We start from the raw sequence: 26,454 nt of genomic DNA, 5'->3' as shown, positions 1-26,454 counted from the left end.
GAAAACATTGATAAATTTCAGAAGAAACTTATTAATGAAATTTGTTCTGATATTCCCAACGCCTTTTGGCATAGAAAACAACACATAATCAAACTTCCTTACAATAAGGATTTTGATGAAAAGAAAATCCCAACCAAAGCCAGACCAATTCAAATGAGTCAAGAAGTTAAGGAATTATGCAAAACAGAAATCCAAGAACTCCTTAATAAAGGAATAATTAGAAAAAGTAAAATCACCATGGTCTTGCCCAGCTTTTTATGTTCAGAAAAATGCTGAAATAGAAAGAGGAACTCTCAGATTAGTTATTAACTATAAACCTTTGAATGAAGTTTATATATATATATATATATATATATATATATATTAATCAACCCCATAATCTTATTAAGATAAAAATACAAATACAAATGAGGGGGACATAAAGCCAAACCTCATTGATGAAAAAAAAACATCACATATACGTAGTACAATCAAACTTCAGAATAAAAAAAACTTCTTAAACGAGCCACTTTCAATGCAATTGCTAGTGCTACCTTTTCTTTGAAGATGTTAAAGAATTGAAAATAGGCATACCTCCATGATATCTTTAAGATCAATGTGCCGCAAACTCCCCAAAAGCCTACGATGAAGCCAAGTACCACGCTAACATAGAACCACAACTTATCATCATTTCCATCTTCATTCTTGTCTTTTGCATCCTTAGATGGGAAAGTCTTATCTTCAGGGCACTTAGTGAAAAGAGGAACTCCACACAGTGATGGATTGTCCATATAAATCGAAAAATCATTGAGCGTTTGAAGCTGGTTTCCAGAAGGAATTCTTCCGGACAAGTTGTTATAAGACAAGTTCAAGTGGGACAAAGAGGTTAAAGATGACAAGCTTTGAGGAATTTGTCCCGTGAGGTGGTTGTGTGAGAGATCAAGAGTTTCGAGCCAACGTAAGTTTCCAATCTTGGAGGGGATCCTTCCAATCAATTGATTCATGGACAAATTCAAGGTGCCCAATAGAATGAGGCTGCTTATTTCTTCAGGGATTTCACCTTGTAAATTATTTGATGAAAGATCAATGCTCTTTACAAGATCTAGAGTCGTGTTGTACACAAGTTCTCGTCCTTTTAATATCAATGTGGTTTGCTCAAGATAACCATTAACATATACATCACCAATATTATTGACCAGCAAAGTCAAATTATTCAAACAAGTGGGAATAGTACCTGAAAAGTTGTTGCGACTAAGGTCGAGGATGTGAAGGCGGAGAAGATTGCACAGTTGATGGGGAATATGTCCAGTAAAAAAGTTGGACCGCAATAGTAGCCTGTTCAACAAGGATACATTTGATCCTCCTATCCATAGAGGTATGTTCCCAGATAACTTGTTGTCTCCAAGATCAAAACTCCTCAAACTAGAACAATTTTGCAAGGAATTAGGAATATCACCACTAAAATTGTTGTTGTTGAGATGTAATACTTTCAGGGAACTTAATACCCCCAATGAAGTGGGAATATTACCAAAGAGATTATTGTGACCAACATCTAAATACAACATATTGCTCCCCGCACTCCATGCATGAGGTAATTCTCCAGAAAATTGATTGCTCCTTAGAGACAAGATTTCCAACTGCTGCATGTTGCCGCCGATAGAGGTAGGAATAGTGCCATTCAAATGATTCTCCATTAGAACCAGATGTTGCAAATTGGGCATCATTTGACCAATGTTCGAGGGAATTGGCCCGAAAAACATATTGTTATTCAGATAAAGGATAATGACTTTAGTGGACCACCAAAGTGGGGCTGGGCCCTCCAATTGATTGTGACTCAAATCAAAATATTGCATACTTGGAAATTTCAAATGGGATGGAAAGTTTCCACCAAGTTTGTTGTAAGACAAGTCTAGCCAGCGGACTTGGGAAGATATCCTCGACAACCATTCCTCTGGTAAATCCGAGATTCCAATACCCCTAAGAGTGACATAGATCAGTTCAACTTGAGTTTGAATCCATATCCAAAAATCAGGACTTACCTGACAGTTTCGGATTCCAAATGTGTGGAGCTTGAAAGGAGGAACCCAATCACGAGCCATGTTGAACTTGAGGGACATGGGTTGGTGTGTGACTTGAATTCCTACACTAAAATCTTGTAATCTGGTAAGATTTATGAAATGAGCTTCCGTTACAATGCCTTCCAATGAATTTTCAGACAGATCGAGGGAAACTAGTTGAGAGAGTTGTCCCATACCTTGTGGAATTTGACCTTTTAAGCCTGTTTTAGATAAATCAAGGTATTTTAGAGATTTGAAGTTTGCAAATTCATTTGGAAGAGAATTACTGAAATTATTCCTTGATAGATCAAGTGCAATGAGGCTGGTAAGATTAAAAATCCAATTGGGAAACGAAGAACTGTTAAAACTGTTATTCGACATATCAAGGACCAAAAGTGATGTCAAGTTAATCCTCTGGAGTGAGAGTGGAATGCTTTCAATTTGGCACGAAGATAAGTGTAACTTTAACAATGAAGGAAGCATGTTCATAACATATGCCCAACTGACTCCTGTGCGGCTAAGGTCCATGTAATTGAGATTAAGGTATTTTAGGGAAGAGAGGTGAGAAAGCCAAGTCAAGTTTCTGGAAGATAAGTACTCATTGGACCCGAGATCAAGAAAATGTAGGCTCGACAGGTTACCAAAAGAAGGGGGAATCTCTCCCTCAAATGATGCAAAGGAGAGATTGAGATATTGCAAACCTTTAAGCTCCCCAAAGAACATCGGAATGTAAGTGCCTTGAAACTCATTGTAGCTGAGGTCCAGGTATTTTAAATGTTTCAAGCTCAACAAAGAAGCATTTATCTTACCTCCCAAGCAAGACCTTTCATAAGCCGAGTCGTCCCACTCTTCATAAGAACGGGAATCTGGATATGGATTCCGGAGGTCCATCTTGACAACAAGGCCGGTGCTGTTGTTGCATGAAATTCCTTCCCATTGACAGCAATCATGACCCACCCAAGAGGAAAGCCTACCAGAAGGATCAACAAGATGTTGTTTAAAGCTGACAAGTGCTCGCCTTTCTTCCTCAATGCATAATGGTTTCACAGTGCTAGTGCTCGGAACTCCGATATCACCCAAGCAGATCATAGCAGTGGGTAGATACGTAGATGCGAAAAGCAAAATGAGAAAAGAGTGAGAAATATTGAGGTGATTGAATAAGGTGTTTGCAAACAAGGTATCCATTGGAGAAGTCAGTGTATTTATTCCCCAATTGGTTGCAGATGAACACAACAAGTGAACTCAACTCATATATTTATAACAAGCAATGAGAGCTTAAAGATTATGAAGTGTATCAACTCTCTATTGGGTTTCACACGTTTACATTTGTATTCACACCATGAAATTGCAAAGAAGGTGAGCTGGAGTGGGTAGAGAGTGGGGAGGGGGACAACTTGACAAGGACACAAATGCTCCTGCCTACTTTTAAGTCAATCTTCTAGGTCAATCTCATAATTTCCACAATTTTAGACTTGTTGGCCGACATTAAGTTCGGCATATCAGACACGTTTGTAACACCATCGTATTAATCTCGTTTGTTAATATTAGGGAACAAAAATGATAAAAAATTATGAAGTGTTTGGATTTTTTATGGCTGAATTATATTTTAACACCATCATATTTAGCTCAATTTCTTCTTCCTAATCAATCAACAAGTGTAGTCGATGAGATGTGCTACAATAAGACGTCAACCGCGGAGTTGTTGCGGTTGTAGCTCCCAGGCCATTTAGTAACCCAGAAGTAGTTGTAATAATTTTCTTTCATAATATTACATGAGGTCACAAGTTTGAATTATTTTGTCCGTTATCAAGACAAGAACTTAGGACATCACTATATTGTTCTCCAATACTACGTCGTATTTCCAAAACTTCCAAAAGGAGGGTGGTTAAAATGTTCAACATCTTCCCTCAGTCAAGAAAGTGTTTACCATGACACAATACACAACAAGATTAAAATTTCATTGCTTGTTGAATGAACGTATCATAATTACCACAAAGCAAAAATCCTCTTGACAACAAAACTTGGCAGAGTGAGAAATCAATCTCTTGATTTTTTGAACTTCTTCGACTTCCCTCCGGACTTTCCTCCCCCCTTGTGGCCTAAGTACTTGTCAATATCCTCCTCCTCCCCATTGTTTGCCCCCTTCCTCTTCTTGTCTCCACTCTCTTTTATTTTCTGGAGATGTCAAATGTAGAACACGTTGAGCACTATTTCTATTCAATGGGATACATACCCCGTAAATGAAACAAAATCCTTGAGATTGACAAGTAAACAAAAATAGAAAACACCAACTTGGGAAGACATTACCATCTGTGCTAATCTTTTGGCCTCTCCGACACGTTCTAACGGTAGCAGGACTTCCTCTTCTTGAGCAGAAAACTCCGGTAACTTTTTGCCTCAACATTAACAAATGTAGCACGGATACGGATACGGATACGGCGATACGACACGGCAATACGGCTATTTGAAATTGTAAGCATAAAAGTTAAAAAATTGGTTTCAGTATCCCACCAGACTGTTAGGATGCCAGATGGCATCATCTTGTGGTGACAGTTAGAGTTGGGTATTAGCATAAATAGCACATCGTAAGAGAATAAGGGAGTTAATGAAATATTGATTGTTGTATTGTTGTTATGTTACTATCTCTCTGTACAATCGTAGAAGACGTAGACCGGGTTCTAACACAGACAAGCATGGGAAACTATAGCTTACCGATAAGCTTCTCTATTTTTTTGTCCTTCGATTGAAAGTTCCTCTCTCTGATTTTTTGTGTGTCGGAGCTTGAACAAAGGTTCAAAATGTGAATTTTCACATTGGGTACGTCAAGATTCCACCGAACATGGTGAAGATTGTTATTTACAAGTTTGCAACTTCCAAGACCGCTGGCCGATGACGTAGTCAAGTTCCTTACAGAGTCATTCCTCCTTGCATAAAAGTTCAGTCCGACAGTAATTTCCAGATTACAAAGAATAATCAACTACGATCAGGTTTTTTACTTACACAGTCGAAGCAATGTGTATAACTTTATTGGTTGTACATGTTGAGCAGAAAAAAAATGAAATCAAATGTCAAATAGCGTCATTTAATATTACAGTCTAGTGGTATTCCTATTCACTTGTAAATGAGAGGTTTTAGGTTCGATTCTTACCAAGGCAATTTGAACCACATTATTGATAGCTCAGTGTGAAGCTAAATCCACCTTCTCTCCTTAATGTGGATAACATCGATTGTTAAAAAAGGGTCAAATGCCAAAGCCGTCCCACCATGAAATTGCAAGGAAAGTGAGAGTGGGGAGGGGGACTAGACTTTTTCATTTGTTTTTCACTAAGGAATGATTGTTAGTACTCCGTAATAATCTTTGTTACACTCGTTGCTTTTTTAATTTTTTTGTTTTCAAAAAGGGGGAAAACTAGTCTCCATAAAGAGACCGAGAAGATGACAAGGACACAAATGCTCCTGCGTCCATCAGCAAAGACCTTGACTTTTAGTCAGTCTCACAATTTCCTCCCGCGTATACAAACAGTGCCGCAATTTTAGGATTGTTGGCCGACATTGAGTTTCACATTGACCATAGGATTGTTGGCCGCAATTTTAGTCAGTCTCATTTATTGTACGATGGAAACTACATTTTCTTAGGAAAGTGTTATTGGTATTCCAAAAATCTCATTATAAACTCCTCACAAGTGTATTTTTCTTTCTAAATATAGAAAATTTGGAATGTACAATGAGAATTTTGGAGTGCTAATAACAATTTCCTTTTCTTATGGCTAAATTATATTTTTGATCATATTTAGCTCGATTTCTTCTTCCTTATCAATCAACTAGGGTAGTTGATGAGATGTGATAAAATAAGACTTCAACAACAGAGTTGTTGCGGTTGTAGCTCCCAAGCGATATAGGAACCCATATATCGTTGTTTCAATAACTTTTCTTTCATAATATTTATAAGAAAGGAAAACTAATGAAAAGGGTTTGAAAATTTTGAGTTTTAATGATAAGGACAAAATAAAGGGTAAAGTGAATAGTATCAGGATTGACTTTTTAGTGTAAAAATGTGGTTTTTCGTTAAAGTGAATAGTACTAAGAGCTTTTCGTTAAAATTCTCATTTAAGAATGTCACAATTTCAAATCGTTTTATCCGTTATCAAAACATGGACTTAGAACCCCACTATATTGTTTTTAATAATACGTCGTATTCCCCAAACCTCCAAAAAAAGGGTGGTATGGTAAAAATGTTCAACATCTTCCCTCAGTCAAGAAAATGTTGACCATGAGATATTATATAAATTACAATTTCATTGCTGGTCCTTTCGTTGAATCAACGTATCATAATTACCACAAAGCAAAAATTCTCTTGAGAACAAAACTTGGCAGAGTGAAATCAATCTCTTGAATTTTTTAACTTCTTCGACTTTCCTCTGGACTTTCCTTCCCCCTTGTGATCGAAGTACTTGTCACCTCCAGAAGCAAACTAGGTTTTTGGACCTGGATCTAAAAGCCCCACCCTTTTTTTCCACTTTGGTGATTAAAATCCTGAATTTCACTCAATTTTGCCCTAAAGTCCTTTATTTAGATAGGCTACACTGCTAGTTTGTCCCCAGAATTTTGTAGGCATTTTCAACTTACCCATGAGCTAAGTTTTTGGAAAATTATATTACTTTCTCAAATCAGAAATTTTAAGTTTTTAAATTAATAGGATAGAAGTTTTGAAATTAGAACTCTTTATACGTTGAGAATAGTAATATCACTAGACGAGTAACTACAAGTTGGTAAAAGATTCACAATTTACTTCATTATAAGATCTGTTAATGAAGCGACACATTCATAGATAATTACATGTTGAAGTGTTACAAGTTTATGTAAAATATTAGGTAAAAGTTTTTGTTCTCATAAATATTTGAATTCTAAATGTCTAATTATTTGGTCTATCAAACATTCAATTTAGTAGAAATTATAGTGAATTCATAACAAGATTAGTGAATGCAATTCTCTCATTTAGTCATTCTCTATTTATGATAAACATGAATCTACCTAATGTTTTCTTTAACATTCTCGTTAGTGAGGCTGCCATGGAAGCATACGGGAAGCTTGCAGTTATTGACGAAAATCAAGAGCCACAAGCAAAGTTATTGTCATTAGAAGTGCATGACCATTAGGTTTAACAGCCTTTTAAGCACAGTAGTTGAAACTAAGAATATCCGAGAGCATATTTTGCTAGCACAACAAAGCGAGGGGCTACAAACCACTCCCTCCCCCGGGGGGGCGCCCGAAAGCATGACAACTCTATAGTTTATGGTCGCTCAACTTTCTAATTTCTTGGTCTCAATCTACTCCACCTCGGCCAAGTAATCTTCAATTTCAGCTGGTGTGAGTACTCTGCAACAACACAATCACAAAATAACTTCACAAGCTAATGCATGCCAACCAAAGGGTGAATCGACGAATAAAAATTAAAACAATGGGTTGTGAGGGGAAACTTGCCTGAATTTTTTGTCAGCGCCAATTATCCCAATCTCAATGTTTTTACCAGAAATTTGTCCTTCAAACCTAGAACCGCACGCAGAAAGAAAGGTCACAAAAGAGCTAACTTATATTTGTATGATAGAACAACGGTGTACAGCTATACTTAATGTATGTGTATAAATTCAGAACTGAATTTGTTTCCTTTAGGAAGACTAAAAGTAAAATAAAAAAAACTGAAGGATAAAGTGCCTACCCTTCTTTCAGGGTCAATATTGCCGTGTGGACAGCATCATCAAGTTCCATGTCCTCGGTGTACCTACAAGAAATGGTCACATGAATCCTCAGCTAAATTCATAGCAAACATAAAACTCAAGGCCAGGATAAAGAAATAGAATGTAATTCAAGGGTTAAAAGATTGACGAGTACATGCTGCTGATTAGAAATGCCAATATAGCTGTCAATAATTACTGAGATAAATAAAATAGAACGAAGACTACCCTTGAGAATCAATGACTATTGAGTTCCTGAATTTCGTTACGCCTCCAACATTGATTCATAATTAAGTGTACAATGCAATTATGAGATGTTAAGCACCTCCAATGGTTATTGCTTTAGTTAGAAATTTAGACAAAAGGAACATAAACCAGAAAACAGTTTGTATAATTGTTGATCGTAACTTGCCTTTTCTCAAGAAATGTTTTTGCGTTAGACACATTTTTCCCCATGGCAGAAGCTTTCCAAGAAAAGTAAGAACCAGATGGGTCCACCTACAGCATAACAAAAATCAGTCACGCAGAAATCCAATGGAAAATAGATATCAGAAAAATAAATAACTACAAAAGCTTTAAAAGGTTGTGGTATGTGTGTGTGTATTGCCAACTAGAAAGAAAAAAGGATTGCGCTCCCTAAACCTCTATAGTTTGTTCTCAAAGACTCGAGCACAATGTGCACCATAAGTTTACACTAGGTGAGGACAGAATATACATACCTGAAATAGTTGTGGACCTTTGTCATCAAAGCCGGCAACCAGCAGTGAAACTCCAAAAGGCCTTACACCCCTAGAAGGATAACAGTCAAATCAGAGAAAAGGGCCTGAAAGTTAATTGCAGCCTGAAGTTGAATACGCAAAACATGCATTTGCCTGTATACGAAATCTAAGCAAATAATTACAATACTCAAGCTTAAGTTATCAAGATTAAAAATTTTCAAATGATACTAATCTTCCCTTCCCGTATTTTTCTATATAAACAACTCAAGCATTAAAACCTTTTAATTTATTAAAAGTTCGGACCAAGAAGGATAATTTAGGATCAAGATCGTTAAAAATCTTAAGGTAGGTAAACCAGGTTGTGAGAAAAAATGATAATTACCCAGACTGTGTGAACTCCTGCATAACAGCAGCAACTTCCCTCACTAGTTGTGTAACAGGGATAGGTTCCTGTAAATACCCACCAAATCAAATTGTAAGTTACATAACAAAAAATACAAATTACAGTAACTAACTGGGTGGGTGACTATATAAAGTAATAAATCAACTTGTTTCAAGTTGAGACTCGTTATAACATATTGGGGTAGGAATGCGGATGGCCAAAGGGAGGTATCACTTAAGACTCTATGCCCGATCACACGACCAAAAAATATTCATTCACTATATTTAAAAGCTAAAAACCAATATATAAACAATGATATTACCAAAAAAATGCTTTAAATGCTGTGGTGCACATCAAGGAGAATAACGATTCAATAGGATTCTTCTAAGGAACGTAAACTGAAATTCCAATACTTAGCATATGTTCAAAGAACAATATCAATACTATGGCTAAAAATAAAAAGAATAAAAGATGAAAGACACAAAATTTGAGATATACTTTATACAACTGATGATATTGCTCAGCCTGTTTCCTACTTTTCCGAACCAGAACTCTGAAATCTGGACCCATGCCACTGCATGAGAGAACAGTAAATTTCAGTTATTTTTTCTCTGAAGAAAGAAAGCCCGCCAATTAAAACCCCTTAAACATCATGAGGAATTCTTAAACATCATGAGGAATTCTTAGATACAACAAAATCAATAATAAAATGGCATGCATTCATTGTTGGTGGAACTCTTATCATTTTTCAATGGAACTACATCATTCATGTGATATGGGTCCTCTAAAGGTGAATTCATATTTTATGGATGATGGATCCCGCCAACAATAAACTACTGTTCATTTCATTATTGGTTTGTTTTACCACGATAATATGATAACATGGTAAAGCCACTGTAGCTAAGACTTTTTGTGGATCAGATATTATTGAAGCATTATAGCAGCAACAACATGACAGTAATATCAAAATAGTAATGTGAAAAACCTCAACTTAACACAAACATGTAGTACAGACAAACCTGTAAACAACTCCAATGTTTGGCGTCAATAACTGAATTTTCTGAACCTGCAACCCAAAAACTCGAAAGGTCACAAGAAGTCCCCAGTATACTACTTGATTATTGGAGAGAACATGCCATAGAGGTGTAAAGAAAACAAATTCAGTTTGTCAAACAAGAATAGTTGATGAGATACACAAGCTATATATCAGTGTACAAATAAATTTAGAAATCCAGCACCGGCATAGAACTAGTACATAACTTATGAATTGCGGTCTATCAAAAAGAGTAGCATATTCACTCACAGATGTTTCATCAACTAAGATAGATGGCAGTTTCTTCTCCGTTGCTATGACAACTCCATTAGCAGCTGCAACAAGAAGACAGATTTTTCTAAATAACAAAACCAATGACACTAACTTTATGATATATTTCAAAACTTATCTGACGTAAGAGCCAAATAATGAGCTGAATCAAAACGAAGAAAAGTTAAAGATGTAAATATTTCAGCAACAGAAGACATTTATGTTTAGCACTACAGCAGTAAGAACAGTTATCTTTTATACAACTACTGACTCAAATGGTGTAATAAGATATCTCAGTTGAAGTCCATTAAAATTACCCCAAGGATGCATGAGGCCCAATCTTGCAAACAATCCACATAATTTATAATTATTGAAAATCAACTCGAACCAATATAATAAGATATAGCTATGAAATCTAAAATTACTGGTGATCAAGCGTATGATGGGTCTTACTTCTCCTAAAGAAAGGATGTCTACGATTAGTAGTGATCTCCCTTTTATAGTTACTAGGCACTTTCTTGCCAATAGTTCTTTACAAGATCGTCCGCAATTCATACCTCAAATTACAAAACAAAAAATGACCAAAATGCATTTCATTTTAACTAAACATAAGCACTAAACTCTACCACGTCGGAATTCTAAGCTTCTTTTATCTCTCTATCCTGAGTGCACTGATTCAACTTCACCCATTTTCTTCCCCCTACCGACCATAAATACCACACTCAGCTTCCATCCAATTTCATTTATCGTGGATCACTAAAAACTCAGTTCCAAATGAGGTGTTGGACACCCGTTCCTTACCAGGAAATAAATACAAAAAAATTAATTTGCTCATTCTTAACAACAAGGATAACAATTCTAAATATTTGCTGCAACCACCGAACCGATATAGTTAACATGTAATACCCTTTAACTCTTTCACACCAGTTTCTAGCAACAATGAACAGATTGTTCATCTCTTTTTCTGACCAACTTAATCCGTCTCCTTTCTTATTCCAGACGAATACTTAGAAAGTGTTAATTCAAATTCAAATGTATCCGAAACAACTTGAGAATGCATAAGATTTTTGCACACCTTTAATCCCTAAAGACGTCTGGCCAGATCCAACTGCCGTTAGCGCATGTTCAATCTGAACAAGCTTCCCAGAAGGACTGAATTCAAAATAAAAATAAAAATTATGATCCAAAAAAAAAAAACCCCAATATTCCAATCAAATTTTCAGTACAAAATTCAAATTGAATTCCCAGGTCAAATACCTGAAAGTCGTAAGAGAAAATGAGTACTGGCTATCACTCATTATGCTTTCCAACCCAAAAAAATAAAAATAAAAACCTGCGGAAACAGATATCAGAACGAACCCATCAATTTTCAATTGAAAAACAAAAAAAAACAATTAATTGTTACTTGAGTAGTGAAAATTAGGAAATTGGGTTTCTTTGGAACCCTAACGGCAAGCTAAAGTTGGGGTCTTTTGAGACGTACCTGACTCAGAGGATCAAACTCGGAAGTTCAGAAGCGCCCGCGAAAGAGAAGGTTTCTTGAAGTGAGCGTTCTTCTGTGTTTCAAAGAAGAAGATGGATGCGACGACGCCGTACTGACTGGCATAGCTTGTTTATTTATGACTTAAGTTTCACTGATAATCCTTGAAGTTTACTCGGATTTTTGCTTTCAACCTTGTAGTGTTTTACTTTGCATTGTGATCCTTGTAGAGTTTTGTTTAAAGGAAACTAATGAAAAGAGCTTGAAAATTTTGAGTTTTAATGATAAGGACAAAATAAAGGGTAAAGTGAATAGTACCAAGATTGACTTTTTAGTGTAAAAATATGGTTTTTTGTTAAAGTAAACAATACTTGATGTTTTTCGTTAAAGTTCCCTTTGTTTAACTCATACAATGGGCAGCCTAATTTGGTATCGAATTCATCACTAACGAGATTCGAACTTAAGACCTCTCACACCCAAATGAAGAGGAATACCACTAAACCATAGTTCTTGAATGAGAAGATGCGCACACAAATGGATAGAAAATTCAACTTAATTTGACAATTTTTTTTTGTTCAAAATGAAAGTAGGACATAAATGTAACAAAATAAACTATATGGACGCAAGTGAAAATCAGAGTAAACAATAGGGACTGTAAGGCCATCTCCAACCGATCCGGTCAAAATGTCGTAGGGCTAAAAATATCTCAGAATGACACGAAAATCGTCTCCAACAGAGGGCTAGGCCAAAGGGCTTGTGGGCCTCACAAGGTCAAAACCCCCAAATCAGGCCAACAGGCTGGCCATTTCCAACCAGCCAACCCAACCCTCCAGTGACAGAATGTCAAGCATGACTTTGTGGCAGGTGCAAGAATACCAAGCTTTCTTCGTTATTGTAGCAAGTGGCAATCAAAATATGTTCAAAATCTTATTTTAATATGGTAGTTTAATTTAATTAATTATATTAATTCAATTAAAATAATAAATTATTAAGAATGTTATGTTTGACCTATGAACCTTTGGCCTCTTTAGTTGGAGATGAATTTTTTGTCAAATGGCTATATTTGACCTATAACCTTTTGGCCCCCTCTGTTGGAAATGGTATAAAATATAACATGATACTGTTCATTACAATATAATTTCTTGCAGTGCTATAGGCTAAACATGACCCTTTAGCCCTCCTTCAGAGATGGCCTAAGTGTCATTTGGCCCCTAATCGTATTTTTGTACCGCATAATGTGTACATATCATATCAGTTAAAGTTCATCTCGTTGGATGCTAATAGGCTATCTCATGATCCAAAATGGGCAGGTAACGTTGAGCTCGAGCTTGAGCTTGATATGATGGATAACAAATGCCATGTAGAAACACCATGGTAAGAAAGGAAGATTAAAACTACACACACGTGACTTCATCTTGATCTTTAGTCACACCAAACCATCCCTGAGTAGACAGAAAACCTAACTGATAAACAACACAGAACAGGTAAAACCAGATCATCCACTGCTCTTGCAATTCATCCTTTAATTTTCCACGCATGGGCACACCGGGGCCCACTTGCGATCCCCTCGTAGTACTTGGATTCAAGTTTTTGTTTGTTCCAAACTTTCACGAAGTCTGCAAATAGTTGGCGTGCGGACTCTGATGAAAGATCGGAGAAGAACACATCTTTCTCTTCTTTCAGCCACGTAGAGAACTCATTGTTCTTGAGGAAATAGTCATCATTCGACAGCTCTTGGAAGTCAATTTTCTGCAAGAAAAAATACTTCTTAACTCCTAACCATCAGAAAATCAATGCTCAAGAAACGGATATGCTGAACACGATAATAAGGTGGACCATCAAGTAATCAATATCAAAATGCAGAGAATCCCTTGTGCCAACTGGTCAAGCTTCCACAACAACAACAACAACAACAAAGCCTTTTCCCACTAAGTGGGGTCGGCTATATGAATCCTAGAACGCCATTGCGCTCGGTTTTGTGTCATGTCCTCCGTTAGATCCAAGTACTCTAAGTCTTTTCTTAGAGTCTCTTCCAAAGTTTTCCTAGGTCTTCCTCTACCCCTTCGGCCCTGAACCTCTGTCCCGTAGTCACATCTTCGAACCGGAGCGTCAGTCGGCCTTCTTTGCACATGTCCAAAACACCGGAGCCGATTTTCTCTCATCTTTCCTACAATTTCGGCTACTCCTACTTTACCTCGGATATCCTCATTCCCAATCTTATCCTTTCTTGTGTGCCCACACATCCCACGAAGCATCCTCATCTCCGCTACACCCATTTTGTGTACGTGTTGATGCTTCACCACCCAACATTCTGTGCCATACAACATCGCTGGCCTTATTGCCGTCCTATAAAATTTTCCCTTGAGTTTCAGTGGCCTACGACGGTCACACAACACGCCGGATGCACTCTTTCCATCCAGCTCGTATTCTATGGTTGAGATCTCCATCTAATTCTCTGTTCTCTTGCAAGATAGATCATAGGTAGCGAAAACGGTCGCTTTTTGTGATCTTCGCTAGATTGCTCCGGTCATTAGTGTGGATAAGTATATAAATGGATAGAGATATGAAAGCAAACACAAAATGTACGTGGTTCACCCAGATTGGCTACGTCCACGGAATAGAAGAGTTCTCATTAATTGTGAAGGGTTTACACAAGTACATAGGTTCAAGCTCTCCTTTAGTGAGTACAAGTGAATGATTTAGTACAAATGACATTAGGAAATATTGTGGGAGAATGATCTCGTAATCACGAAACTTCTAAGTATCGGAGTGTGGTGTCGTCTTGACTTGCCTTATCTGTCTCATAGGTAGATGTGGCATCTTCTCTGGAAGTACTCTTCCTCCATCCAGGTGTGGTATCTTTAACTGGTGGAGATGCACAAGGTAATGTATCAATTTCACTTGAAGCTTACTTGTAGTTTCAGGCTTGGTCAAGCGCGATACAAACCATGTAGTAGGAGTCCCCCAAGTCGCGGAGCTAGATGGGTCTGCTGAAAGAGGTGACAGACAAGGTAAGCAATCAGAGCTCCGACTGATTGTTCACCTTCTCCCCATCTTGCAGCAGTATGAAGGATAAAGAGAAGAAAAATGAGAAGAGATGATATGAGATACTTTTGCTTTTGAAGAAGTAACTTTCCACAAGCTTATTCTTGAACTGAGCTGGAGGGTTTTCTGGTTTCCTCCAGAGTATAAGGCCGACTGAAGAATTTGAGGGTCAAAACAAGTCCATCAAATCTAGAGTACGTTCCACCCTGCTGATATGGGATACTTTTGCTTTTGACAGAGTAATGGATGTATCGGCACGTGTGCTGTTACGCTTGTCTCCACATGCTTCCTTGTATCCTTCGCACTTGCCCTATCTGTTCCTCAAGCAGATGCGGAATCTTCCATGGAAACATAAGATGTTAAAGATGAGTACTCGAGAGCAATGCCAGGTAAGTAATCAGGTAAGGGGTTCCAGGCAGTCAGTTCCTGGCTGGAAGCTTGATTCCAAGTGCTGACTGATTGCTCTCTTTCTCCTTGTCTTGCAGGTAAAAACAAGGCCAAAAGAAAAGACAGGGAAAAAGCATGATATGGGATACTCTTGCTTTTAACCCTGATGATATGAGATATTCTTGCTCTAGTATAGCTTGTTTGCAGAGGTATTATCGGGAGGAAAGAAAGCTGAATATTTCGAAAGGCTTCGTTGGGAGTGCCCTCTCAGATATGATGAAGGGTTGAGCATTTTTGCAGGTCTGCCTGTCCGTTGGGGATGGAGGTCGACATATATAGGAGTCTCCCTAACAACAAGTAGTAATGCTATTCCTTTACCCTGCTTGGTCATAGCACGGTAGTGGGAGCTGCCAGTTTCACATGTTTTAACTCTGTCAGAGCACTTTGAAAAAGTGGTCTGTGGTATCTGGCTCTCGAGATTCGGAGAACGGTGCCTCTTCGATTTTTGAGAAAGCAATCATGTTGGGGGTCTGACTCTCGAGATTCGGAGAGCAGTGTCTCTTCGATTTTTGAGGAAGTAATCATGTTGGGAGTCTGGCTCTCGAGATTCGGAGGGCAGTGCCTCTTCGATTTTGGAGCAAGCAATCTTGTTGGGAGTGTTGTCTCGAATGTGAGTAAAGGTTGGGCATGTTTGCTAGTCTACCTTGCCACGAAGCACAAAGGTTGACACACAGGGACTTTCCAATTATCCAGCAATGGTACTGTTCCTTTACCCTCTCTTCGATTTTGAGAAAGTAGTCATGTTGGGAGTCTGGCTCTCGAGATTCGGAGGACGGTGCCTCTTCGATTTTGGATCAAGCAATCTTGTTGGGAGTGTTTTCTCGAATGTGAGTAAAGGTTGGGCATGTTTGCTAGTCTACCTTGCCACGAAGCACAGAGGTTGACACACAGGGACTTTCCAATTATCCAGCAGTGGTACTGTTCCTTTACCCTTGTGGGTAATAATATGGTAGCTAGACCTTCAAAATTTATGTGTCTAAACTTTGTTAGTGCTGTTTCTTTGCTATTCTTTTACCTTTCTTGGTCAGGGCGATGTAGTGGGAGCTGCAAGCTTCACGTGCTCAACTTTGGCAGAGAACTTTGGCAAAGTTATCTGTGGTACCCATGAGCTATTGTTGCGTGTGGGAAGTGGGTGATTGAACAGTAAGATTCATGTGCTTTCTACTTCACCAGAAGTCTTCGACAGAATGCCCATAATTTCTGCAAAGCTGAGTGTGCGTGTGACAGGTGCTGACAAGGCTAGAAAAGTAGGTGCCTCTTCGATTTCTGAGATCGGCCCTCGTGGTCTCTGAGCAGCCCAGCTTTTGAGAAAGCGAGCGTCTCTTCGATTGATTCGGAGAACGATGCCTCATCGATTTTTGAGAAAGCAATCATGCTGGGGGTCTGGCTCTCGAGATTCGGGGAGCAGTGTCTCTTCGATTTTTGAGAAAGTAATCATGTTGGGAGTCTGGCTCTCGAGATTCGGAGGACGGTGCCTCTTCGATTTTGGAGCAAGCAATCTTGTTGGGAGTGTTTTTTCGAATGTGAGTAAAGGTTGGGCATGTTTGCTAGTCTACCTTGCCACGAAGCACAGAGGTTGACACACAGGGACTTTCCAATTATCCAGCAATGGTACTGTTCCTTTACCCTCTCTTCGATTTTTAAGAAAGTAGTCATGTTGGGAGTCTGGCTCTTGAGATTCGGAGGACGGTGCCTTTTCGATTTTGGAGCAAGCAATCTTATTGGGAGTGTTTTCTCGAATGTGAGTAAAGGTTGGGCATGTTTGCTAGTCTACCTTGCCACGAAGCACAGAGGTTGACACACAGGGACTTTCCAATTATCCAGCAGTGGTACTGTTCCTTTACCCTTGTGGGTAATAATATGGTAGCTAGACCTTCAAAATTTATGGGTCTAAACTTTGTTAATGCTGTTTCTTTGCTATTCTTTTACCCTTCTTGGTCAGAGCGATGTAGTGGGAGCTGCAAGCTTCACGTGCTCAACTTTGGCAGAGAACTTTGGCAAAGTTATCTGTGGTACCCATGAGCTATTGTTGCGTGTGGGAAATGGGTGATTGAACAGTAAGATTCATGTGTTTTCTACTTCCCCAGAAGTCTTTGACAGAATGCCCATAATTTTCGCAAAGCTGAGTGTGCGTGTGATAGGTGCTGACAAGGCTGGAAAAGTAGGTGCCTCTTCGATTTCTGAGATCGGCCCTCGTGGTCTATGGGGAGCCCAGCTTTTGAGAAAACGAGCGCCTCTTCGATTTCTGAGATCGGCCTTCGTGGTCTTTGAGCAGCCCAACTTTTGAGAAAGCAAACGCCTCTTCGATTTCTGAGATCAACCCTCGTGATCTCTAAGCAGCCCAGCTTTTGAGAAAGCAAACGCCTCTTCGATTTCTGAGCAGGCGCCTCTTCGATTTCTGAAGCTCCGTCGAGTGCAGATTTTTATAGGGGCTGGCATTAAGTTCCAAAGCACACTTGAATCTCCACCAGTAGAAGCTTCATTCTTGCACTTCTAAGATCTTGATTTGTCCGACCTCTTCTCTCTTCAACACCTTTGAAAATGTCTGGCCCCTCCGACCGTCGTTTTGACTTGAACCTTGTTGAAGAGGCAGCCCCGCCTTCTCCAGACAACATATGGCGCCCATCCTTCGTCTCCCCTACTGGTCCTCTTACCGTTGGGGATTCCGTGATGAAGAATGATATGACCGCTGCGGTGGTGGCCAGGAACCTTCTCACTCCCAAAGATAACAGACTACTTTCCAAACGGTCTGATGAGTTAGCTGTTAAGGATTCGCTGGCTCTCAGTGTTCAGTGTGCAGGTTCTGTGTCTAATATGGCCCAACGCCTATTTGCTCGAACCCGCCAAGTTGAATCATTGGCGGCTGAAGTGATGAGTCTCAAACAGGAGATTAGGGGGCTCAAGCATGAGAATAAACAGTTGCACCGGCTCGCACATGACTATGCTACAAACATGAAGAGGAAGCTTGACCAGATGAAGGAAACTGATGGTCAGGTTTTACTTGATCATCAGAGATTTGTGGGTTTGTTCCAAAGGCATTTATTGCCTTCGTCTTCTGGGACTGTATCGCGTAATGAAGCTCCAAATGATCAACCTCTGATGCCTCCTCCTTCTAGGGTTCTGTCCAGTACTGAGGCTCCAAATGATCCCCCTCCGGTGCCTTCTCTTTCTGGGGCTCTACCGACTGCTGAGACTTCTCCTAAGCAACCTTTGTGAAGGCTCCCTCTTGTGTGTTTATTTTGACTCATGTATATGTACATATTTGTAGCTTATCGGGGATATCAATAAATAAGCTTTCCTTCATTTCAACGTATTGTGTTAAATACACCAAAGCCTTCTTCGCTAAGTTCTTTGAATTTTCTTTTGTTGAAGCTTGTATGTTGAAGCTTTCTGAGTGGAGCATGTAGGTTGGGGTAGCGTTCCCTTAATTTCCCGAGTGAGGAAAACTTCTCGGTTGGAGACTTGGAAAATCCAAGTCACTGAGTGGGATCGGCTATATGAATCTTAGAACGCCATTGTGCTCGATCATGTGTCATGTCCTTCGTTAGATCCAAGTACTCTAAGTCTTTTCTTAGAGTCTCTTCCAAAGTTTTCCTAGGTCTTCCTCTACCCCTTCGGCCCTGAACCTCTGTCCCATAGTCGCATCTTCTAATCGGAGCGTCAGTGGGCCTTCTTTGCACATGTCCAAACCACCGTAACCGATTTTCTCTCATCTTTCCTTCAATTTCGGCTACTCCTACTTTACCTCGGATATCCTCATTCCTAATCTTATCCTTTCTCGTGTGCCCACACATCCAACGAAGCATCCTCATCTCCGCTACACCCATTTTGTGTACGTGTTGGTGTTTCACCGCCCAACATTCTGTGCCATACAGCATCGCCGGCCTTATTGCCGGCCTTATTGCCGTCCTATAAAATTTTCCCTTGAGCTTCAGTGGCATACGACGGTCACACAACACGCCGGATGCACTCTTCCACTTCATCCATCCAACTGGTCAAGCTTCCAAAACGTAATTTTACTTTCTACACAACAACAGATTGTGGACGGAAAGAAAGGTTGATCTAAAATGCAAGTTCACAGATTTTTATTAAATTCATTTTACAGGAGCTTATAATGCTAGATAAAGTTTCATCTTTCCACGAGAGAGTCTTCATGAAATAAAACTAGGGAGCAAACATTCGTCCAAAAATTACTAAAGACACTGCTTTGAGCATTGACTGGCAACCTTGCCATATGTTGAGCACCACGAACTCTTAAGTTCAATCTAAAAATATTTCCAAACAATACTAAAGACACTACTTCGTAAGAAATATAACTTGCAAGAAAAGACAAGTGATACCAAAAACGGCATACTGAAACTAGATCTCACAACTTGTAAGTAGATTGTTTTCTGGTTTCTATATTTGAGCATCACAAGTAGTTACCCATGGAAACTATATGTTGCAGCTCCCCCTGTTCCCAGATTTTCTGTATATTCCAACAAACAATCTAAACTTTTGATGCCTTTCATATGAAGCTAATACAGAATACCAACAATAACAAAGATGTCTAAACAACGAAATCAAATATTTGCCGACTTCAGAAAATCTACGCAAATTGCAAACTTTAGCCTAACGTTATGTGGTTACCTCACTTCTTCAATAATTCAGATCAGGTGAATTGCTCAAAGTATGAAGGACTTCTGCTAACATTTTCTAGGACTTTGGATTACAACACTAAATGTAAAGACGGGTTTCCATTGTTTGTATACACTATGTTGCAACTTGCAAGAAGTTTGACCTTTTTCTTTTTGTTTCACTAAGGATTTATAGGTACATGTAAAATCCATATTATATATAGTTCACAGATTGAGAGTACTTCAAACATCACACATTTATCACGATGGGAGATAAGAAAGCTTACCGAGAGGCGATCGCCTTTGTGGTGTTTACTTTTGTGCTTATCTTTTGTCTTCTTTTCTGAGGCACAATACAATGTCAATGTGATAAGTAAAAGAACCTCATCCTCAATAGGCTTAAAATTTACCATATGGTAAGTCAAATAATGCACTTTCATGTAGTTAATCTCCTCGGTTTATTTTTACTTCTCCAATGTCAAAAAAAACTCGATCAAACACAGGATGTGCCCGAAATCCTAACAATGCCATTACACTAATTCGAACGCAACTTGTAGTAAATAGTAAGCCTGGGCGTGTCTGGTAAAACCATACCAATTCCGATATACCATTACACTAATTGGACTGCAGTACCATAATTTCTATCACAATTTAACCATTAGGCCTGTATACAATAGCAGCTTGATGTCAGAAGAAAGTGAATGCACTCACAGCCATATGTGTATCCCCAAAAATTCGATTTAACAAGTATTGCAAAGTTCGATTAAACGAAGTAAAATCCATCTTAAACTAGTGTGAGACTCAGACTCGCATCGATATACCCTTATCGGAACGGTGTTTTGGGTGCTTATGAGATTTTTTCTTGTCCTTTGACTTGTCCTTTTTATCACTCCTCCTGCTCTTCTTGTCCTCATCTTCTCCTGTTCTCTGCCTCTTGCCTCTTCCCTCATCTGTAAAAAACAAAGACCGAATTCAATAAAACCCCCATTATTAATATATATATATGTGTGTGTGTGTGTGTGTGTATCTGAGGAACAAATTACACACATTTTCAAGCAAACCCAGGAAAAATAAAACTTGTTTGGTTGCTGAGAAAATGTTGGAGAAAGATAGAAAAATCAAAAGTTCGATGCTTTCCCAACGGGAAAAGACGAAGTCTGCCATGAACCGAGAATCACAAAGGCTATGAAATTGAACAAATCGGAGGGGTGGGAGAGAGAGAGAGAGAGAGAGAGAGAGAAGGGAAAGAGGAGATTAGAGTACCTTCGGAAGATGAAGAGGGGCTCCTTTTCCTACTCTTCTTCTTCTCCTCGGATTTCCGGTCGCTTCCCATTTGAATTGCAGAGAGAATTACAGAGACAGAGCGAGAGAGAGACGCGACCTAGGGAGGGGAAACCCTGCCTTACTCGGGTCGGAAAACCGTCTCCTGAACCTTGGGCCCAAGATCGTAGACCGGCCCATGATATCCAGAAAAAGCCTAGCCTACTCATCAAAGCATTTTTTTACACATTATTTAACAAATTTACTCTCAAAACCAACAATTGGGTTCGTTTAGAAGTGTTTTAAAGGTTTGAAAGTTCTTTCGGTAATATTTTTGGAATTAATCCTGAGTAAAAATGAACATAAAACCTGAAAAATCACCTAAAGTGCTTACTGAAATAAGTCCAAAACTGATGTTTCTTGCAAAAGCACTTCAAATGCTTTTGTAACCCAAACATATTTCTCTAAAAACATTTTGTCATTTAAAAACATTTCCAAACAAACTCAATTGTTAAATTTGAGAGGTAAATTTATTGAATAATAAGAAAACTTCTCCCCCTATGGGCCAAAGCATTAAAAAGCGTAACAAGGAAAACTATTAGGCGCCTCAGTTTTGAATTTTCTAGATCAAACATCCATGCCTTTTAATGATTTGATTAAACTTTTTTTTATCATAATTTTGGTGCTATATGCCCATTATATTGTAACAAATTTCCTATAATTTAGCCTTTTGATTACACTCTCCTCCATTAGAGATAATTGTAAAAAAAAAAGTTGGTTAGATTCAATTTATTTTCACAATAATGCTACAATTTAGCAATAATTATCTACGATTTAAGATATTTTTTTTTTCCAAAATAGTTTAAAATATTTTTAAATCCCCCAAAATCAAACGTACCAAAATGAGTTTTTCTTTTAGTACGTTAAGAGAAAATAGGATTGAGAATACTATAAACGTACCAATACAAAATGTGTTCAAAATAAAACGTACCAAAATAAAAATAATGTACCAATATTAACAATATGTATCAAATCAAACGTACCAATTAATGATTTTAGTAAATTCAAACGTACCCGCAGATAATATATACGTAATGTATTGTACCTAATAATAATTCGTCAACAACTATACTTAAAAAACAGCAAAAAAAATATAATTTCACAAAAACATTGAAAAAATACACAGAGCTTATATGTTGATCACCAACTATTTGAAAAAGAAAAAACCATTTGGAAAAAAAATAATATCAAATGTTTGCATACCCAAAAATAAAAAAACTGTGATCGAAAAAACATATTTGGAAGAAGGGAAAATATAGTTTAATTACTAATATCTCCACTAAATAAGGAAAAGTGCATTGTGCAGATAAAAGGATAAATTCAAAAATTATTTTAATTTAAAAAAAATAGAGGTAACTATTGGTCAAAGCACTTTAATCAAATTTTAAAAAAGTACAAATGTTTAATCTAAATGATATATAAAAACTGTAGGGGATTCTAATTTTCCCATAAATTTATTACACTTCTACAAGCATCACTCACAAATTATACGACTCATCTGAAACAAGAAAAAAAATTGGTGTAGAGTTGTACACAATTCTGACTGACTTAGCTATGTCCATTTATGCAATGGGTGTTTTTAGATAAAACCCAAATGTGACTTGTCTCGTGCTTACTTCCTTATACCATTTTTTTTTTATTTCAGTTAAACAACTGGGGCTAAAAAGCTTTTGATAAAATAGAGAATTATAAAATAATGTCTAAACGAGAGAGCTTAGGAATTGCTTACAAGATGAAGGACCTTGCTAAAAAATAGTAAATTATTAAACTCTAAACTCCTTAAAAAAATGCAAATGTGGCTTTAAAAGAAAGAAAACTAATGAAAGAGATTGAAAACTTTGAGTTTTGACGATAAGGACAAAATAAATTGTAAGATCCCACATCGTCCAGGGGAGTGATTCTTATATGTATATTCTCATCCCTACCTAGCATGAGGCCTTTTGGAAGCGGCTTCGAGTTCCATCGGAACTCCGAAGTTAAGCAAGTAGCGCGTAAGAGCAATCCCATGATGGATGACCCACTGAGAAGTTCTCTTGTGAGTTCCCATAAACAAAATCGTGAGGGTGTAGTCGGGACCCAAAACGGACAATATCATGTTACAGTGGTAGAGCGGGCCTAGGATGTGGTAGACCCCGGGCCAGGATGTGACATAAATAGTAAAGTGAATAGTACCAGGATTGACTTTTTAGTGTAAAAATATGATTTTTTGTTAAAGGGAACAGTACCAGAAACTTTTCGTTAAAAATCCCTTAAAAGAACTATCCCTGCAATTCCCGTAAGTACGAGGGCCAAATTGAAAATATGCTAAAGGGGCCCACCCCAACTAAACTAACCAACTATCCTTGTCTTTAAAAGGGGCCCACCCCAAACGGAAACCTCATTCAGTTGGGCATTTCCCGCTTCTATTCTCTCACTACATATAGATTTCAGAGTCGGTAGAGCGAGAGAGAGAGAGAGAGAGAGAGAGAGGAGCGAGAGAGCAAGAAAGAAGATGACGATGAGCATAATGAGAGGGTTCGTCGTCGCTATGGTGGTGATCTTCTCTGTGCTGCTGTCCCTGAACAACCCGAGAGGCGAATCGGAGAGAGCCTTTCTCTCCGCCTCCTCCTCCGCCCAAGAACCACTGGTCAATCTGGTTTCTCTGGCTTCTTCCGATGGCGGCCAAGATTTCGTCACAGAGGAGATGAGTGATGGAGTTCAATCGGATCTTGAATACGATTTCTACCGCGAGACTTGCCCAGAAGCTGAGACCATTGTGAGGTCGACGATGGCGCAGATTTACTCCCAGCAGAAGAATGTCTCTGCTCAGCTGCTGCGCCTCTTCTTCCATGACTGCTTCATTCAGGTATATCCCCAGCCCCAAGATTCTTTTTTTTCTTCATCTTTGTGGCTATTTCTCATATGGGTTTTGTTCTGATTGCTCTGCCTTTAATCTTGATGCTGCTTTTGTTCATCTTTGGGGGTTTTTCTCAATGGAGTTTCTTCCAAATTCTAATCTTGCTCTGGGTTCTCTGACTCTCTTCATTTGTGTGGGTTTTTCTCGACGGTTTTTGTTTTGATTGTTCTGGGTTTTCTGGTTTTCTGGTTTTAGTTTTGATTTCTTCTTCCCTGTGGTTTTTCACAAATGGGTTTTGATTGCTGTGCTGTGGGATTTCTTCCTTAAATCGTGACATATCTTCATCCGGGTTGATTGTAACCTGTGAATCTTGAACTATAAGGTGTATGATTTATCTTACGTGATATTTATGAGTGTTTCTTAGTCTTATTTGGTTACTGGATTCTATGTATTGAATTTTGAAGAGTTTTTCAATCGGATGTCGTAGTTTCCTTTTGTCTGGTTACTGCTTTATACGATCAATGCTGGTTTAAATCGGTGAAATGGGATGTTTTCTGCTTGAAAATTGTTAACTTAAAACTGTTATTCATGCTTGACTATTCCGGTTGGGTGAACCTAAACGTTTTTTTGTATTATGCTCCGAAACCATGCCTGTGAACATGAACCTTTTATTGTATTATGCTTCCGAAACCATTCCTGTGACTTTTATTCTGAATCTTGTGGATTTTCTAATTCCATATGTGATTCTTAATGTTGTTGTGGGGTTTTTGAATCAGGGCTGTGATGCTTCAGTCCTCTTGGATGACAGCAATGGGAATAAAAACCATTCCATAGAGAAGCAGGCTGTGCCAAATAAGACCTTGAAGGGATTCGAAAATGTGGACCTGATCAAGGAGGTGCTCGAAAATGTTTGTCCAGGAGTGGTATCTTGTGCTGACATACTGGCTCTTGCCACCAGAGATGGCATTGTTCTGGTATGTTTTACTACACCATCTTCTCAGTCCTCTTGACATGTTTTACTGCTCTATCGCCACAGTAGTCTTGACATGTTTTATCGCTCCATTTTCTCAGTCTTGACATGTTTTACTGCTGGACCGTCACAGTACTTGCCTGCGTTTTTAGTTGTTTTGATTTTCATTGTTTGATTGATACTTGGTCAAGTATATGTGTATCTGAAACTGTTTCCAAGGCAAAACTTTCCAATTAGAGAACCAAAATACAAGAGAGAAATCATAAACCAAAACTATCACACCATCAATTATTGATTTGATATTTGGTGCTTTCAGTTGTGCATACTGTTGTGTTAAACTTTAAGGTTTTAAACTGTCTCTACATTTTGCCGGTGTTCCTCAGTTACTAAGTGTAAAATTTACTTTGCGCGTCCATAATAATTTGATTGTTTGCTTGTTTCAGTATTCCACAACTGCACTTTTAGCTGTCTTCTTCTTTGATGCTGATGTGTTTCTCATATCTGAAATGGTAGGCTGATGGCCCCTTTTATCCGGTGTTCACTGGTAGAAGAGATAGCACCATGTCCTACCATGATGAAGCATTGGCTGAAATTCCTAAACCTGATGATAACATCACTCAGACACTTCATCTGTTCTCGGTGAGAGGATTTAGCGACCGAGAAACTGTCAGTCTTCTAGGTACGTACTCAAAAAGCTGGTCTGTTCTTTAGTTCTTGTTCTATGGAATTGAAATGGATGAGAAGTCTAATGTTTGATTTTTTTTTTTTTTTTCACATCTATAGGAGCGCACAACATTGGAAAGATTGGATGTGAGTTCATTCAGGCCCGTCTTAACAACTTTAAGGGCACGGGCAAACCAGACCCCACTGTTTCTCCTAGTTTCCTGAAGGAGATGAGATTTGTCTGCGATGACAATGGAACAAGGAGCAGCCAGAAGTCACCTGCACCAGGGCCAACAAGGGGATTGATGAGGGAGAGGTCGTCGGGACTGAGGGGGATGCCATACTTCCAGCAGTTGTCTTCATCCGTACCATCTGGGAGAGGCTTTGACACTCACTATTACCAGAGCTTATTGAAGGGCAGAGGACTCCTCTTTGCTGATCAGCAACTGATGGCAAATGAGAGGACTGCAAGGTTGGTCAGAGCTTATGCATCCGATGACGGATCAACCTTCCGGATGGACTTTGCCAGGGCTATGATGAAGATGTCAAAGCTAAAGGCGGCCAACGGATCTCCAGGTCAGGTCAGGGTGGACTGCTCTTTGCCACTGCAGACTTCTTAAACTGCACGCGCTGTGGCATGGAATCTGTTTTGTCTTGAAGAGTAATTTTTACCCCATCTGGTGTTGGTTGTACAGTTCTGATTAGCCTTCCATATTGATTGGTATCTTGTTTCTTTTCATCAGAGAAACTATGTCTAGACTAGTTTTACCGTCGTTATTCATATATAACCATCGGAATCACCGGAGCAGCAACATTCGAGATTTCTTGGAGCTTCTCTTTTGATTCATTTTATAAATTGAGAAGCTCCACAAAACCTCGAGTGCAGCTGCTCCATAAGAAGTGGG

General features: G+C 38.7%; 5 protein-coding genes across 8 annotated transcripts; 1 reads left to right on the top strand and 4 right to left on the bottom strand.

The window, feature by feature from the left end:
• Nucleotides 1–361: 361 nt before the first annotated feature.
• On the bottom strand, nt 362–3,274 carry LOC126624517 (receptor-like protein EIX2). 2 transcript variants are annotated; one of them, XM_050293580.1, is made up of 2 exons: nt 1,214–3,274; nt 362–1,039 (listed from the first exon to the last, which is right to left on the bottom strand). In XM_050293580.1, the coding sequence occupies exons 1-2, from the start codon at nt 3,219–3,221 to the stop codon at nt 471–473; spliced, it is 2,577 nt and encodes an 858-aa protein (XP_050149537.1). In that variant the 5' UTR covers nt 3,222–3,274; the 3' UTR covers nt 362–470. The 2 variants fall into 2 exon arrangements, with proteins under 2 accessions (XP_050149537.1, XP_050149538.1); XM_050293581.1 differs by having other exon boundaries at nt 362–2,257; nt 2,846–3,273.
• A 400-nt stretch (nt 3,275–3,674) lies between these two features.
• On the bottom strand, nt 3,675–5,551 carry LOC126624523 (uncharacterized). Of its 3 annotated transcripts, XM_050293594.1 has the most exons (4): nt 5,185–5,551; nt 4,749–4,960; nt 4,344–4,496; nt 3,675–4,211 (listed from the first exon to the last, which is right to left on the bottom strand). In XM_050293594.1, the coding sequence occupies exons 1-4, from the start codon at nt 5,202–5,204 to the stop codon at nt 4,147–4,149; spliced, it is 450 nt and encodes a 149-aa protein (XP_050149551.1). In that variant the 5' UTR covers nt 5,205–5,551; the 3' UTR covers nt 3,675–4,146. The 3 variants fall into 3 exon arrangements, 2 of the variants coding, with proteins under 2 accessions (XP_050149551.1, XP_050149550.1); XM_050293593.1 differs by having other exon boundaries at nt 3,675–4,496; XR_007624128.1 differs by having other exon boundaries at nt 3,675–5,058.
• A 1,597-nt stretch (nt 5,552–7,148) lies between these two features.
• Nucleotides 7,149–11,789, bottom strand: LOC126624520 (proteasome subunit alpha type-2-A-like). The gene is made up of 12 exons (XM_050293585.1): nt 11,656–11,789; nt 11,430–11,505; nt 11,248–11,324; nt 10,173–10,237; nt 9,889–9,935; nt 9,368–9,443; nt 8,870–8,937; nt 8,488–8,557; nt 8,181–8,266; nt 7,753–7,815; nt 7,518–7,583; nt 7,149–7,412 (listed from the first exon to the last, which is right to left on the bottom strand). The coding sequence occupies exons 2-12, from the start codon at nt 11,468–11,470 to the stop codon at nt 7,364–7,366; spliced, it is 708 nt and encodes a 235-aa protein (XP_050149542.1). The 5' UTR covers nt 11,471–11,505; nt 11,656–11,789; the 3' UTR covers nt 7,149–7,363.
• A 1,224-nt stretch (nt 11,790–13,013) lies between these two features.
• Nucleotides 13,014–21,181, bottom strand: LOC126624524 (style cell-cycle inhibitor 1-A-like). The gene is made up of 4 exons (XM_050293595.1): nt 21,024–21,181; nt 20,582–20,710; nt 20,048–20,103; nt 13,014–13,401 (listed from the first exon to the last, which is right to left on the bottom strand). Exons 1-4 carry the CDS (start codon nt 21,091–21,093, stop codon nt 13,168–13,170), a joined length of 489 nt encoding a protein of 162 aa, XP_050149552.1. The 5' UTR covers nt 21,094–21,181; the 3' UTR covers nt 13,014–13,167.
• A 2,325-nt stretch (nt 21,182–23,506) lies between these two features.
• On the top strand, nt 23,507–26,363 carry LOC126624518 (putative Peroxidase 48). Its single transcript, XM_050293583.1, has 4 exons — nt 23,507–23,925; nt 24,693–24,890; nt 25,400–25,565; nt 25,670–26,363. The coding sequence occupies exons 1-4, from the start codon at nt 23,572–23,574 to the stop codon at nt 26,167–26,169; spliced, it is 1,218 nt and encodes a 405-aa protein (XP_050149540.1). The 5' UTR covers nt 23,507–23,571; the 3' UTR covers nt 26,170–26,363.
• The last annotated feature ends 91 nt before the right edge of the window (nt 26,364–26,454 follow it).

The sequence above is a fragment of the Malus sylvestris genome, chromosome 5 (assembly GCF_916048215.2).
Source record: "Malus sylvestris chromosome 5, drMalSylv7.2, whole genome shotgun sequence".
NCBI lineage: Eukaryota > Viridiplantae > Streptophyta > Magnoliopsida > Rosales > Rosaceae > Malus > Malus sylvestris.
This window is presented reverse-complemented; position numbering and strand designations above follow the sequence as displayed.